Source organism: Capricornis sumatraensis, chromosome 13 (assembly GCF_032405125.1).
Source record: "Capricornis sumatraensis isolate serow.1 chromosome 13, serow.2, whole genome shotgun sequence".
NCBI classification, from domain to species: domain Eukaryota; kingdom Metazoa; phylum Chordata; class Mammalia; order Artiodactyla; family Bovidae; genus Capricornis; species Capricornis sumatraensis.
The window spans coordinates 63821896-63837905 of NC_091081.1; the positions used below are offsets into that span (position 1 = coordinate 63821896).

Sequence of the window (16010 nt, forward strand, 5' to 3'; positions counted from 1 at the left end):
TGAAAGGCATTTCCCCCTAACATTTTATGTAAGCTAACATGTAGTCCATGTGAACACAGTTTAGAAAGGATCTCTAACCAACCATCAGGGTTTTACAGTAACTTTATGTTTCAAAGAAAATGCAGCTTCTTATCCAGTTCAGACACAGAATCTCTGACACATACAGGCTAGAGTCCAACAATTTGAAAGTAAAGTGAAATGGACTGAACTTCTTAACTAATTTTCCTCTATGGGGGATGGATAGACAGCAGACCAGGAAGCATAATGCCAGAGAAATCTCCAGATCAGGGCAGAAATTCATCAGACGTTGCTATTCATGAGTTTTCCCTCGGGCCGGTGAGCAGGTGCAAGGAAGCCATGGAGTGCATTAGCAGGCTGTGCACGGCTGTGCTCAGGCAGGGAGCAAGGTCCATGCTGGAAATCACTCGGTCCTGCCTGCAAGTTTTCAAGCACAGCACGGCCCTGGGCTTGGGGGCGCAGAGGGAAACCTAGGAGAGGGCTTACTCTGTTCCTAGACCCAATGGTGTTCTGATAGGCACAACTCATCTGTACTGCATCTCAGGATGCTTCTGGTATGTGAGGCCTCCTACAACAGGGACATGAGGATGGACTATCCACAGAAACTGCATTGCCATTTGTGAGGGAGCAATCTGGTACACAGCATAATACAACCAAAGTCTACTGAAAGCATTATTTCACCAAAGTCTGTGACTTAATAGGGAATGATAAAACCAGTTCAGTAGGTCAGGACTGACATTTTCTGTCTAATAGAATAGACTAGAATAAAACAGAAAAGAGAATCACATGTACCCATACAATAAGGGTAAGTAGTTTCACAAAGCTTTTCTTACATTTTTTATAGATGTATATATGTGTTTATATGTATACGAACATATGTGTGTGTACAGATCTGTTGTGGAGATTAGGAACAAATGTAAAGTGTATTTGTTGCTTTGGACACAGCCAAAACTTTTCAAAGTCACTGACAAACAACTATAATTAAACTTCTCAGGCACTGAAAAACTCAAAATGTTCACATCATAGATTTACTATAGAAGATTCTTTTTCCCATTCCAAAAAAAATTTGTTGGCGAGAAACCTCCCTCAACTTTCTCAGAAACTAGATGAAAACTTACAATTGTGTTTTTGTTCAGGCCTTTATTAGTTGGAAACCAAACATAACCTTTCAGATTTCTAAACTCAGTTACCTAACTTTTCCCTGGTTACAATGACATGAGCACACAGAGTCACTGCACAAACTAACCCTGACCCCAGTGTGTGGGAAGTAACCAAGGTCTGATGATCCAAAAAAAGGAAAGGAAACTGAAGTCACTCAGTCGTGTCCAGCTCTTTACGATCCCATGGACTGTAGCCTGCCAGGCTCCTCTGTCCATGGGATTTTCCAGGCCAGAATACTGGAATGGGTTGCCATTGCCTTCTCCAGGGGAGATGATCCAAAGGAATGCTGAAGGAGTGCAACCCCAATCTCACCAGCTTCCTAAAGCACACAAGAACATCCCAAATGCAACAAGCAAGCTCAAAAAATTCTGTACATATCAAACAGAACTGGGATCCTTAGAACAGAACCACATTCATACTTATGGGCAAAGAACTGGATGTGGAAAGGTAGCAAGGAAAAAGAAAAAGGATTTAAATGATCTTTTTATAGCTGGAATAGAGTATGTTGATGAACTCTGCAATAAAATTACTTTAAGGTGAAAAATCAAAGTTCTTTTTCCAGGAAGTCAAAGGACTCTATGTACTTTCCATGAGTGAAAAAAAATTATGTAAATAAATAACCACCAGTCAAGATGTCCACAGCAACCAAGCCAAGAACCAGCCCCAACCACCCACCAAGGTCAATTCACAAATTGCCTTTTGTATTCTTTGTAAAAGAACCTCCAACCATTCAAGACTGAAGCAGTACACACCTGTGTCTAGATAGGAATTCTGGTTTATCTCAAAATGTAATCCAGAAACACCAGACACCCAGCTTTTACTTTAACTGAGGCGTTTCCAGTTACAAAGTGAAAGAGAACCTTTGGGAACACAGGCAAAGGAACTGTAACAACAATAAAACATATTTATTCTCATGTTCTCTTTTTAAAGTTTACTGAAAAACAAAAACGAAAGTCAAGTGATGCAGTTTATGAAATCTCAGCTGCTTGTGGCTTTCACTTATAAATAAGTTTTCCTTAGAGCAAGGTAGTTCAGTTCAGTTGCTCAGCCGAGAGCAAGGTAAGTATTTATGAAACCCAAATCTAACAGTTTACTTGTACACTGAAATTTTAGCCAGTAAACAGATTAGCCTTTATTTTTACTCCACACTTTTCAACCATGTACAAAAGCTTTATTAACCTACGTCTTAAAAACAAACATATCTTAACTATTATAAACAATTAGTCCCGCAGGGAGCACATTCAGAAACATGTCTGAGACCCACTAGACTACCATTACTTTATAGATTTAGGAGATGGAGTCAGAAAAGTGTTGGCAACAAGAAGGCAGAATAGAGAGGTATGGAGACCTATCATCTCTTCTCTCCTTGTATCTCATCCCTCCTCCTTCCCACCCATCTATTGTCATCTCCTTCGGTTATCTTCCTTTCAGTACAGCGCTCAACAGACCCTTTTTGGAAAATAGGAGGGCATGAAAATGGCAGGGCAGAGTCACTCCTCATTCCACCAGTCTCCAAGAGTGCCTGCTCTAGGGAAGGTCATGGGTCAGGTCACTCCAGGTCACCTGCAAGCCAAGCCATCTTCACTCCTATGAGAGACTTCCTCCTCCTCATGGCTTTGTCAAGGTTGCTTCATACCAAGTCTACAAGGCCACAGAAGCTCTCAAAACACAAGGATCCACAACTGATGCCCAGATCCAGGCAATCAGTCTAAGTAAAGGACAGTGCAGAGGGAGAGAATTAACTGAGGAGCCCGGCCAACAAATCCCTCTGCTCCAAGGAGATGGTCTCAGATAGCTGCTCAGCTAGGCAAGCGCTCACCACATATTATACATGCTTACATAGCCAAAATGTGATGTGTCCAGCACAGTGATGGGTTCTAGGAAGAACTAAGTAAATAATTGTTGATTTAATGTCTTTGGTGACTAGTCAGTAATCAGCCATAAACGTCAGCAAACACCCTGAGATGCAGCATTGGATAGTCAGAGAAGAGGTGTTGCTACACAACACAAAGGTATAAAAGGCAAATTTTCTTCCCTTAGGATTTTAGAGTTCAACAGGGTACTAACGCTGTTAGGACCATGTGATAAGAGATGTCAATAGAAGTCACGCCAGATGGAGTCACGGCTTACATGACCATAGGTTTGGTAGAACAAACATACTTGCAAACCTAAGTGCCAAGTCTGTCATCAAGGGACGATAGAAAAGAATACTTAGATCATGCTGGGAATCCAGCCTTATGGTGGGACCAGTGCTCCTCAGCCTTCACACTGCTCCCCAGCATGGCATGGGAAATGCGGAGACCGTTCAAGAGCCAAGCATGCAAAGATGTGGTAATTTTAAATAGGGTCCCTGGTGATTTTTTCAGCAAAGACCTGAAGAAAGCAAGAGAAGGTGAGAATAAGATGTACAGCTGGGAGTCTAGGAGGAGGGCAAGGTCAAGTTGCATGGCCTGTCCTAACAGCAGCAAGGAGTCTGGTGTGACGTGGAGGAGAGTTAAGGGGAAAGCACAGGTGATGAGGTTGGGGAAACGATGGGGTCAGGGAGCCCACCCCCGTAGGGCCTCCGAGAACACTATAAAGGCGCTAGTTATTAAACTGTCTGAGAAAGGTTTTAAGCAGTGAAGTCACATGGTTTGACTTCTGTTTGATGTTTTACCGGGTTGCTGAGGCCGCTGTCTTAAGACTGCCTGACTTGGGGTGAGGGTGGGGGTGGGGAGGAGAACAACAGTGAAAGAAGGAAAACCGGTTAAGGAGAGATGGCAATAGCCCCCATCTGCCTCTCCTTATCAGACATGGCATCATCCAACCCACACCTCAGCCCTGTTCACTAAGTCACCTTTACTCATGGTCAAAACAGCCAGGGTCAAATGCTTGTACAAAGTGTCTCATGCAGGCACGGTGTGCATGGAGTAACAGGAAACAGCAGACTGCCACCAAAATTACGTTCCCACAAACTGCACCCTCTCTCTCGCTACACTTGGAAAAGTCTGGAGTTGGGAGCACTTTAAGATTACATTCAGCAGTATAATTGACAAAGCAAGCACACAGTGCCACCTATAAGCCACCACACTTTACGCAAATCCAGAGTACTGTTTGGCATGTGGGCCTGGGTAAACAGCACTATTAAGAGTGTCCCAGGTGAGTTATGCTCACCCCATCAGCATCCTTTTTCTGGGTACTTAGCCTTGGGGATAAAAAAGATAAGCAAGACCTGGTCCCTGCCCTAAAGGAATTCACAGTCTAGCTCAAGACACAGGAGAGTAAACAAATAAGTACAACCCAGTGTCTGATAAATGCAATCACAGAGGTATGTAGAAGGCCCAGAAATAACACAGAGAAGGGAGTAATCTGCTCTGCCCTCCAGGGATCAGGGAAGACTTCACAGAGTTTTAAAGCAAGTTCAGAAGGTTAAGCAGGCTAGTTATAGTCAGAGGAGGAGACTGGAGCATCCAGACTGACTCAGGGACTGGGAGATCAAAGTTCCAGAGTTGTGAAAAAGCTATGGCTGTCTGCTGCTTGTGCAGTTAAAAGGGAGAGCAGACAGGAAGGCATAAGATAGAGGAGGGTCCCATGCCATTGTAAGGACTTCATTCCACACACACTAGAGGCCTCAGACAAGTGACTGAGTTAGACAGCAGATCCCCTTTATCCACAGGGGATACGTTCTAAGATCCCCCCCGCCCAGTTCAGTTCAGTCACTCAGTCATGTCCAACTCTTTTTGACCCCATAGACTGCAGCACACCAGGCCTCCCTGTCCATCACCAACTCTCGGAGCTTACTCAAACTCATGTCCATCGAGTCAGTGATGCCATCCAACCATCTCATCCTCTGTCGGCACCTTCTCCTCCCACCTTCAATCTTTCCCAGCATCAGGGTCTTTTCAAATGAGTCAGTTCTTCACATCAGGTGGCCAAAGTATTGGAGTTTCAGCTTCAACATCAGTCCTTCCAATGAACACCCAGGACTGATCTCCTTTAGGATGGACTGGCTGGATCTCCTTGCAGTCCAAGGGACTCTCAAAAGTCTTCTCCAACACCACAGTTCAAAAGTATCAATTCTTCGGCACTCAGCTTTCTTTACAGTCCAACTCTCACACCCATACATGACTTCTGGAAAAACCATAGCTTTAACTAGACGCACTTTTGTTAGCAAAGTAATGTTTCTGCTTTTTAATATGTTGTCTAGGTTGGTCATAGCTTTTCTTTCAAGGAGCAAGCGTCTTTTAATTTCATGGCTGCAGTCACCATCTACAATGATTTTGGAGTCCCCCAAAAGTAAAGTTTCTCACTGTTTCCATTGTTTCCCCATCTATTTGCCTTGAAGTGATGGGACCAGATGCCATGATCTTAGTTCTTTGAATGCTGAGTTTTACGACAACATTTTCACTCTCCTCTTTCACTTTCATCAAGAGGTTCTTTAGTTCTTCACTTTCTGCCATAAGGGTGGTATCATCTGCATATCTGAGGTTATTGATATTTCTCCCAACAATCCTGAATTCAGCTTGGGCTTCATCTAGCCTGGTATTCTGCATGGTGTACTCAGCATATAAGTTAAATAAGCAGGGTGACAATATACAGCCTTGAAGTACTCCTTTCCCAATTTGGAACCAGTCTGTTGTTCCATGTCCAGTTCTAACTGTTGCTTCTTGACCTGCATACAGATGTCTCAGGAGGCAGATCAGGTGGTCTAGTATTCCCATTTCTTTAAGAATTTCCCACAGTTTGTCGACCCAGACTTGCCTGTGAGTGTGCAGGAGTCTCTGGAAGAGGCGTGTGTCGGTGGTGGCCTGCTGCAGGGTTCAGGGCACTCAGTGCAGCAGTGCCTGCGTGGGACCTTTTGGAGGAAGTCGCCATTATCTTCATTACCTCCACCATAGTTTCGCCTCAGGTCAAACAACAGGGAGGGACCACAGCCCAGCCCAACAACAGAAAATTCAATTAAAGATTGACTGATCATCGCCCCTCCCATCAGAACAAGACCCAGTTTCCCCCTCAGTCAGTCTCTCCCCTCAGGAAGCTTCCACAGCCTCTTATCCTTATCCATCAGAATGAAAACCACAATCACAGAAAACTAATCAAACTGATTACATGGACCACAGCCTCAGTTCAGTTCAGTCACTCAGTTGTGTCAGACTCTTTGCGACCCCATGAATCGCAGCACACCAGGCCTCCCTGTCCATCACCATCTCCCAGAGTTCACTCAGACTCACATCCATCGAGTCAGTGATGCCATCCAGCCATCTCATCCTCGGTCGTCCCCTTCTCCTCCTGCCCCCAATCCCTCCCAGCATCAGAGTCTTTTCCAATGAGTCAACACTTCGCATGAGGTGTCCAAAGTACTGGAGCTTAGCTTTAGCATCATTCCTTCCAAAGAAATCCCAGGGCTGATCTCCTTCAGAATGGACTGGTTGGATCTCCTTGCAGTCCAAGGGACTCTCAAGAGTCTTCTCCAACACCACAGTTCAAAAGCATCAATTCTTCGGTGCTCAGCTTTCTACACAGTCCAACTCTCACAGCCTAGACTAACTGAATGAAACTATGAGCCATGCCCTGTAGGGCCACTCAAGACACATGGGTCATGGTGGAAGAGTTCTGACAAAACAGGCTCCACTGGAGAAGGGAATGGCAAACCACTTCAGTATTCTTGCCTTGAGAACCCCATGAACAGTATGAAAAGGCTAAGGTATGAAAATAGCATGAAAAACCCATGAAAACAGTATGAAAAGATAGGACACTGAAAGAGGAACTCCCCAGGTCAGTAGGGTGCCCAATATGCTACTGGAGAAGAGTGGAGAAATTACTCCAGAAAGCAAAAATAACACCCAGGTGTGGATGTGACTGGTGATGGAAGTAAAGTCTGATACTGTAAAGAACAATATTGCATAGGAACCTGGAATGGATGAATTTAACTCAGATGACCATTATATCTACTACTGTGGGCAAGAGTCACTTAGAAGAAATAGAGTAGCCATCATAGGCAACAAAAGAGTCCTAAATGAAGTACTTGGATGCAATCTCAAAAACAACAGAATGATCTCCGTTCGTTTCCAAGGCAAACCATTCAATATCACAGCAATCCAAGTCTGTGCCCCAGTAAGAAGCTGGAGTTGAACAGTTCTATGAAGACCTACAAGACCTTCTAGCACTAACGCCTAAAAAAAGATATTCTTTTCATTATAGGGGAATGGAATGCAAAAGTAGGAAGTCAAGAGATACCCGGAATAATAAGCAAATTTGGCCTTGGAGAGAAGTGAACAGGAAAGATATACCCATTTGAATGCAGAGTTCCAAAGAATAGCAAGGAGAGAAAATAAAGCCTTCCTCGATGATCAATGCAAAAAAATAGAGGAAAACAATAGAATGGGAAAGACTAGAGATCTCTTCCAGAAAATTAGAGATACCAAGGGAACATTTCATGCAAAGATGGGCTCAGTTAAGGACAGAAGTGGTAGGGACCTAACAGAAGCAGAAGATATTAAGAAGAGGTGGCAAGAATACACAGAAGAACTGTACAAAAAAGATCTTCATGACCCAGATAATCATGATGGTGTGATCACTCACCTAGAGCCAGACATCCTGGAATGTGAAGTCAAGTGAGCCTTAGAAAGCATCGCTACGAACAAAGCTAGTGGAGGTGACGGAATTCCAGCTGAGCTATATCAAATCCTGAAAGATGATGCTGTGAAAGTGCTGCACTCAATATGCCAGCAAATTTGGAAAACTCAGCAGCTGTCACAGGACTAGGAAAGGTCAGTTTTCATTCCAATCCCAAAGAAAGGCAATGCCAAAGAATGTTCAGACTACCACATAATTGCACTCATCTCATATGCTAGCAAAGTAATGCTCAAAATTCTCCAAGCCAGGCTTCAGTAGTACATGAACCGTGTACTTCCAGATGTTCAAGTTGGATTTAGAAAAGGCAGAGGAACCAGAGATCAAATTGCCAACATCTGTTGGATCATCAGAAAAAAAGACCGCCCCAGGGGTACCTGAAACCAAGGATAGTACTGCATCCTATGACACTACGTTTCTTCCTGCATACATCTATAACAAAGTTTAATTTATAAATTAGGCACAGTAAGAGAGTAACAGGGCTTCCATGGTGGCTCAGAGGTTAAAGCATCTGCCTGCAGTGCGGGAGAAAGAGAGTAACAGAAATTACTAATAACAAATCCTATAACAGAGATTTAAGAATGTATCTCTCTTTCAAACTATCTTATTATACAAATTTAATGCTTTTTTTCATCTTAACTAAGCACTTATGACACACTGTGGCTGTAACTTGCAACTTGAGGCACAACAGCAAAACTAACACGAATTTATTTTTCCTTCTTCACAATTTCACAGATAGAAGATTCCTTGTTACCATAGATCTTGGCAACATCAGTCAGTACACAATTTTTTTCCCTGTCCTTTAGTTGAGAAGTTCACCTGTTCACTTAAATAAGGCACTTCATGGCTTCTCTTGGCTTATCTGAATTGTGAACGTCATGACTCTTGTGCTTTGGGGCTATTACTAAGTGAAATGAGGGTGACTAGAACACAAGCGCCGCGATATCGTGACAGTCAATCTGGTAACCGAGACGAGATGGCCACTAAGTGACTAACGGGTAGAATACTCTGAACAAAGGGGTGACTCCATTCCCGGGCTGCACAGGGCAGGATGGCAAGAGAATTCACCATGCTATTCAGAATAGTGTACAATTTTAAAGTTATAATTTCTGAAATTTTCCATTTAATATTTTCAGATGATAGTTGACCACAGGTAACTAAATCCGTAAAAATTGAAACCGTGGATAAAGGGGGACTATTTATGGGGCTTCCTCAGTGGCTCAGTGGCAAAAAACCCACCTGCAGATGCCGGAGACACAGGTTCAATCCCTGGGTCAGGAAGATCTCCTGAAGGAGGAAATGGCAACCCACTCCAGTATTCTTGGCTGGGAAATCTCAAGGACAGAGGAGCCTGGCGGGCTATAGTTCATAGGGTTGCAAAGAGTTGGACAAGACTGAGTGACTGAGCATACACAGATATACGGTGTTTGTATTTTAAGAAGATCACTCCAATTATAGTGTAGACTCAAGAATATGAATAGCTCAAAGACAGCAAGAGTGAGGATAACAAAAGAAGAAGACCTTTCAGAAGGCCAGGTAAGAGCTGATGAAGACCTGGACCACAGTAAAGACGGACAAGTGACTGTGCGCAAGCACAACAGACCTTGAGACAAAACTGACAACGCTGGAGCTCCCTGAAGCAGCTGATAGGAAATACTGTGGTAAAAATAAACACACATGCCCCACTTAATTTAACAGAAAAGGACAGCTAAATCCCAAATCCCTGAAATTACATGAAAATATAACAGTTTCTATGAATACCTAATTATATAAATACAAGTTGTAAGAGAGACATAAAAATTAACCCTAATTAATGTGCAGTGTCTTTCTTAATTACTTCCAAAATGACTGTAAAGAACAATTTCAAAAAAAGTTTTCAAAACCCAGTAAAGACAGTTCCATGGAAAACAACACAGGTTATATGAACTATATGTTAATTTTAAAATTAATTGAATTTTTTAAAAGAAAAAAAAAAAAGAACACAGGTTACTCACTTTTAAACCCAAGCTCTCACAATAAGTTATTTCCTTCATTACTCTGATATCTCCAGTAATCTAAATAAGTACCAAAATCTCAAAGCAAATCCACAAACTTCTAAAAACAAGAAAATAAAGAAAGGGTATTAGATAAAATATTTTGATAGAACTTCATCAATTTAATAACAAATAGGATCATTTTTGCAATAAGGCAGCAAGACAGAGACTCTAATTTCAAAAGAAAAAACAAAGGTTAATAAAGGGCAGTCTCAACGAACCAGATAAAATATTAAGTGGCATTCATTGTTTGTCTCTTTCACAGAATGTCAGCTTCAGTAGAAAGAAAACATTACATTCACCACACTGAGAATATTCTTCTTACCTCTTTTTATTAAGACACCAAGATAAACTCCATTTTGCTCTTTTTCCAACATACACAGTGATCCTCAGCACAAATATTTGTGTAATGTGTAATTTTACTCTCAAATTTGAGGTGCTGCTTTGACAATATTTCCCAAGTTTTTTTTTTTTTTTTAATGCCATGGAGGAAATGTTCTCAAATCTTATAATGTTAAAGATTTTATGATCAAAAATAAATCACAGGTATTTACATAGTAACAGGATCTTGACCTTGCAGCTTTTGGTCTGCCATGCCATTTTTCTCCACTATAATATCTGAAGTCACTGCTAATCTAATTATGCACAAGCATTCTGTATTCTGTGACTGTTTTATCAGCGAGGACATTGGGATGAAATTATTTTAAATATGGCCAATTCCCACACTGGACAATTGATTACCTAGTGTATGGATTATTCATTACCCTTGATACCTAGTAAGGCCATTCTCTGATCATTTTTGTAGCTATTGTGAAGGGAGTGAACTGAAATTCAAATGATTCCAATTTTGCAATGTTATTAATACATATGGCAACATCCAGAAGAAGAGAATGAAAGCACCCTTTAAATTGAGGCTTTGCATGTCAATTACCCAATCTGTTGACCTGCCAATACCAGAATCATCAATCATGCCTCTGCACAACTGAACAGAACTGGGGCTCTAACAAAACACACTCTGCTCAATGAGAGGGTACCCCACTATAATTCCTCCTCTTTCGGTTTTAATTGGCAAAAGAAGAGTAAGCACGTGAGATAGGGGAAGCACAGAATAAATATTACTGGTTATTAGTCTCCCTTGAAAACCTTCCACAGTGCTGGAAACAAACCAGGAGCTCATTAAATATTCTTTAAATCAATGCACAGCTGGAAAACCTTGCAAAACATGAAAATGCTCCAGATAAAGTATCTTCTCATTCTAAAACTTTTTTCACATTTTCTCACAATTCTCCTGCATTTTCTCTTTAACTCTCCATTAGAGGCCTTATTCACTTCTCCCCTGAAGCATGAACTCCATGACTTCAGGTGCCATGTGTTTATATTTCTCTGTATCCTACACATGATCCTCAATGAAAATTCCTTCTAAATTCTCTCACAACTCCACAAGAAAAGCAACAGCTTGTCTCATTTACAACTAACTTCTACTTTTTGACTACACGGGCATCTAGTAAAACAGCGCATGGTTCATTAATATTCTAAAGGACACTGATTCGCACCCTTGATTATCATGGCTAATTAAGTCAAAATATCATCTGCTGTTATAGTGGATCACATCACCTAAGGACTATAAGGATGGCTCACTACTGTTACTCAATTCATTTTTACCTTCCGGAGTACCAATGTCAATACAAGAGAGTTTTGAAACTTGTCATGTGCTAGAACATGAGAAAGCACAAAGGTCCTTACTTGTGATTGCTTCGGACATATCAATATGTATCTTCTAGTTACTTTTTAGGCTCAGGAATTTTATCCTTAGCTTCTTGAATATAATCAGTAACAATGGATTATAAAGTGATGGGACTGTGTACTGATAGACAGCCATAAGGGTAACCACTTGAACACTTTATTCTGGTGTTACTGATAAGCAATCTAATACGGAGATTCACTACAAAAAGCACAAAAACAAAATTTGAAAGAACTGTTTAATAAAGTGAATGTGCATCTTATTCAACATACCACTGAAACACCAATGATAGTGGTGATTCAGTAGGCTAATTGAGCAAAGCAATGTGACCTGGAGAAGTAGGCAGAGAGCAGGGCAAGCACTCTGACCTAGCAGCAGCTGGTGGATGGGAGGGAGAGAGCCTGCAGAACCAGACACCCCATCAGCCCATCGGACAGATCCCTTGGGGGTGGGGATAGGGGGAAGAACACAGACAGGGCCACTGACTTGAGGAAGACCTGTTAAGCTGAGCTGCCCTACCTCTGGCTGTCACTGCCTGATGGTAGTATATGTCTGCAGAGGAGAAGATGAAGATCAGGTTTTTAGAGACGTGTAAATCACAAAAATGTTAAAATAAGGGCAGGGGGTTAGGGAGCAGGGTGAAAGGAAGTGGATTCAGATGCATGAGGTCTAGGCAGACAGATACAAAAGAAAGATGCTATCCAATCCCCATCAGACCAATATGTCTTCAATATATATTTATTTGCAAACAAATCCTAATATGGCCATTGGGTATTCTTGGCACTGACTAATAATCCTTGTTAGACTTCTAGCTTATTTGCTGCTGCTGCTAAGTCGCTTCAGTCATGTCTGACTCTGTGCGACCCCATAGACGGCAGCCCACCAGGCTCCCACGTCCCTGGGATTCTCCAGGCAAGGATACTGGAGTGGTTGCCATTTCCTTCTCCGACTAGCTTATTTGATGCTCCTAAAAAAATAAAAAATAAAAAATAAAACAAAACTCCAACCCTGTATAACTTTTCTGAAAGATATTCCCTCTTTTGATCTCTAAGGATAAACAAAAGTCATTCCATGTTTCTCCAAAGGAAAGAATTATGCGGAATAAAGATCAACTGTTATAATGCTCCTGAGGCAACATGTCAAAGTTGGGAGCCAATTTTCTTTTGCAAGTCAAATGTGAAAACAGAATCCAAGACCATGAATTCTGATCTATAGGCAGCTTTTTAAGGATGTCCTTGTAACTGCAAGTCAAAGTGATAATATTATCCATGTCAAATTATTTCTAAGCTCCGTATAAATGTACACACTGTATTATGTCACCATTTATCTTCAAAAGGCTATAGAATTCCCCGTTACAGTGAGGGATAAAGGGTACAATCTTTTGTTTTCTTACATAAACAAGTCCTCCTTCCACAAATCGCTCTGGTCGTTACAATGACTTCTTTATTTTTTACAAGTCAAGGGTACAGTATTTGCTTCATTTCCCAACCAAAACTAATCCATGCAAATTCACAGTTTCTTTCCCTTTAGTGTTAATTTAGATGGAGCATCTATGATAGAAATCCTAAAGTCGCGTGCTCACATGTACACAGTCTTTAACAGAAACTTGACAGCGGTTGATTTAAAACAAAACAAGTCATTAAAAAAACCACCTCTGGCAAAGCCCGGAGGAATTAAAACTGCACTCTCTCCCAACCACAGCACTACTGTATCCACCCTTTGAACATTACAACCCACCCATTTACCAAAACCACAGCTTATTCCTGATTTAGAAAAAGTAAAGTTCGTGGACTTACTAAACTACACAACTCCAGCCAGAAAGTATAAATGCCTTTTCTACGCCAGGCAATTTATACACCATCTGAACTAAAAACATCCTACTGTGGTTCAATATCAGCAGACCACTGTGGACCACCTTCTTGACATAATAAACAACTGACACCTTCAAAGAGCATTAACTAGTCCCTCCTGAGCCATAGTTTAACAGACAAGAGCAAATGGCTTAACCTACATTATCCATGAGGATGGGTGCATTTAATTTCCAGTCCATGGAATATAATTACTGTCCCCATAAGCTCATATTTAACTTAGTTGATTCTCTCACATTTCAGCAGTTTCGTTTCCCGAAAGAAGGGGAATGACAGGTCTCTGAAAGGTTTTAGCGAGGTTTCTCTTGGCACGGGAAGAATGTGATAAACAGGGAAAACACAATCACGCGGAATGTCTGGATGAGGTTCCTTTGTAAGCCTTAAATAGCACTCCCCCCACTGGGCTGTGCCACTGCTCTGAATGGAGAAACCATTTTAGAGCCTAACAATTCAGTCTCTCCAGTAAACATTCTAAGAGGAAGACCTCAGAAATTCTAAATATAAAACAGGGGTGTGTTTAAGAAATATTGAAATAGTTCTCCTCTTTACTGCCAGGACTGATATTTTTCTTCACCTCGAAGAAGGCAAAACATGTTAAACCTGAGAACAGAAACTAGCACTGGTCTGAAAAGGAACTTGAAAGAAATCCCAAAACTCCTTTTGGACACAATATCAAGGGTTAGTGCTCCGTGTGTTCATTTCCTTGGTGTCACCCCGGCACCTGTTCATTCAAGCGTTCAGGTAACTCAGTTGTCTTAAAGAAATATGCAGAAAGCCTACCCACAATTCCCAAAGTTTTCTCAGTGCACCATTTTAGAAAAGAGCTCCATATCCTAACTTTCAGTTGTTGTAAAGAGCAGACGATTCCTCCCAGGATGGTGGCTTACCACTGAACTTTGCACAAGTCACATGAGTATACGGAAGGTGGGGGGGAGGCGGATAAAGTGCTGGGGACACATAACAGCTATTTTATCCTTCTGAGAAGGACACGGTCTCAAGTTGAACTTAGTTGAAGGAGTATTTTTACTTTAGACACGTACACAAATGACTGACACTGAATTCCAACACAAAAACACCACAAAAACTCCTAAAGGGCCCAAAAACTGTGAATGGAAATCAGTGATAGAAACAAAGAACTGTACAGAGCAAACTTTAAAAATGTGTAAATAAAAAAAAAAAGTCAAGTCACCTTTTCTGGGCTGGGTTCTGTAGGTCCAGTTTTCATCATCTGCTTCCACCTGCTGCCCACAGACCGACAACTCCCCATCACTGCGAAACAGCCTCTTTGTTTGCCTGGACAAGGAGGAGAAATTTATCCAACTCACAGCACGTGAGAGGGAACCTGGGTTTGACTTGAGTCTAAAGGAACCTGAAGAGACTTCCTTTTTCATCTTCTTTCACATCAAAGTCGACTAAAGAGAAAGGTTAATCCAGCCAACAAAAACCTCGTTTTTTCAAATTGTCCCAGGTCCTTTCCACGAATCTCCTCCTTGCTACTTAGTCAGACAATACTGAGAGTCTGAATCTGCAGAAAGACTGCTTCTGTGTCATCCAATTAAAAAAAAAAAAAGGGAAATGAGAGGTTAGGGGAAAAACAATGTTTTTTCACATTGTGGTACTTGGTTTAAAGATCAAGAATATCCACAGTCTCCCCCTACCCAATAAAAATGACTAAAAGTATAATTTTTAAAAAGAAGCAAAACGTTCATTTCAGGAACACTTGTCAGGACTTGGCGAAGAGCAGGACCAAGGCACTCCGACTCTCTGGTGTGTACCTAGCATCCCGCACTGTAATCCTATTCCTCCAGGCATCTTTCCCCACTCAGGCAGAAAGCCAGCCGTCTGTTGCAGACAGAAGGAACTCCTCAGACTGGAGAAAAAGATTCAGCGTCAACTCAGGTACCTAGTTTAAAGTTCACCCACACAGGTGACTTGGGAGAAATTAAAGAGTTCGGCTCACTGGCCCCAGCTCAGTGCAGAGTCGTAAATCCCCCACTTGCCCTCCTTCCCGTCTGTGAAGCGCCCAGGAGCCACAGGACTCCACAAACAATAAAACAGGCTGCGTGGCTATTGCTTGGATTACAGAGTAAGCGCTCCTGTGAAAGGCGATAGGCTTTTCCGGACACTGAAGCCACCTCATTGGAGACAGAAAACCCCGCCTCCCCGCAGCCAACACTTCAGAGGCAGCTCTAACTTCTGAACTCCAGCAAAGCTATGAAAATGCAAGTCTGTGTAGAATACAGACTTCCGGACAAATTTTTTAAAGCCAAAACTGGATTATCATCAGACCACTTCTGGAAGTGGGATTTTTTAGAAGGTTCCTTCAAAGATTATGTAGTTAAATCTCATCAGCATTCCAAAATGGATTTAAGAACTCATCATCTACTTCCAAAGGGAATGAAACTGACCAAGCTGTGATGTCACTTGCAGCTTTCAGTGAAGGTGAAGTGCAGCCATTTCTGCACCTGTCTTGGCCTCTCCCATTTTCCACCAGCAGCCAGAGTGTGGGACTGATGAGCCATCTCTGCTTCGCCACCAGCAGCCCCTGGGGGTCATTCCTCTCCTCTTTGAATGGTC

At 41.9% G+C, this 16010-nt stretch overlaps 1 protein-coding gene across 1 annotated transcript in view; it reads right to left on the minus strand.

Annotated features, from left to right (window-relative positions):
- The window catches only part of NHSL1 (NHS like 1), a 145955-nt gene extending 131131 nt beyond the window's left edge, over window positions 1-14824 (minus strand). The window contains exon 1 of the mRNA XM_068985096.1: window positions 14623-14824. Within this exon, the coding sequence (XP_068841197.1) occupies window positions 14623-14824 (202 nt within the window). The remainder of the gene's footprint in view (window positions 1-14622) is intronic.
- Window positions 14825-16010: the final 1186 nt, after the last annotated feature.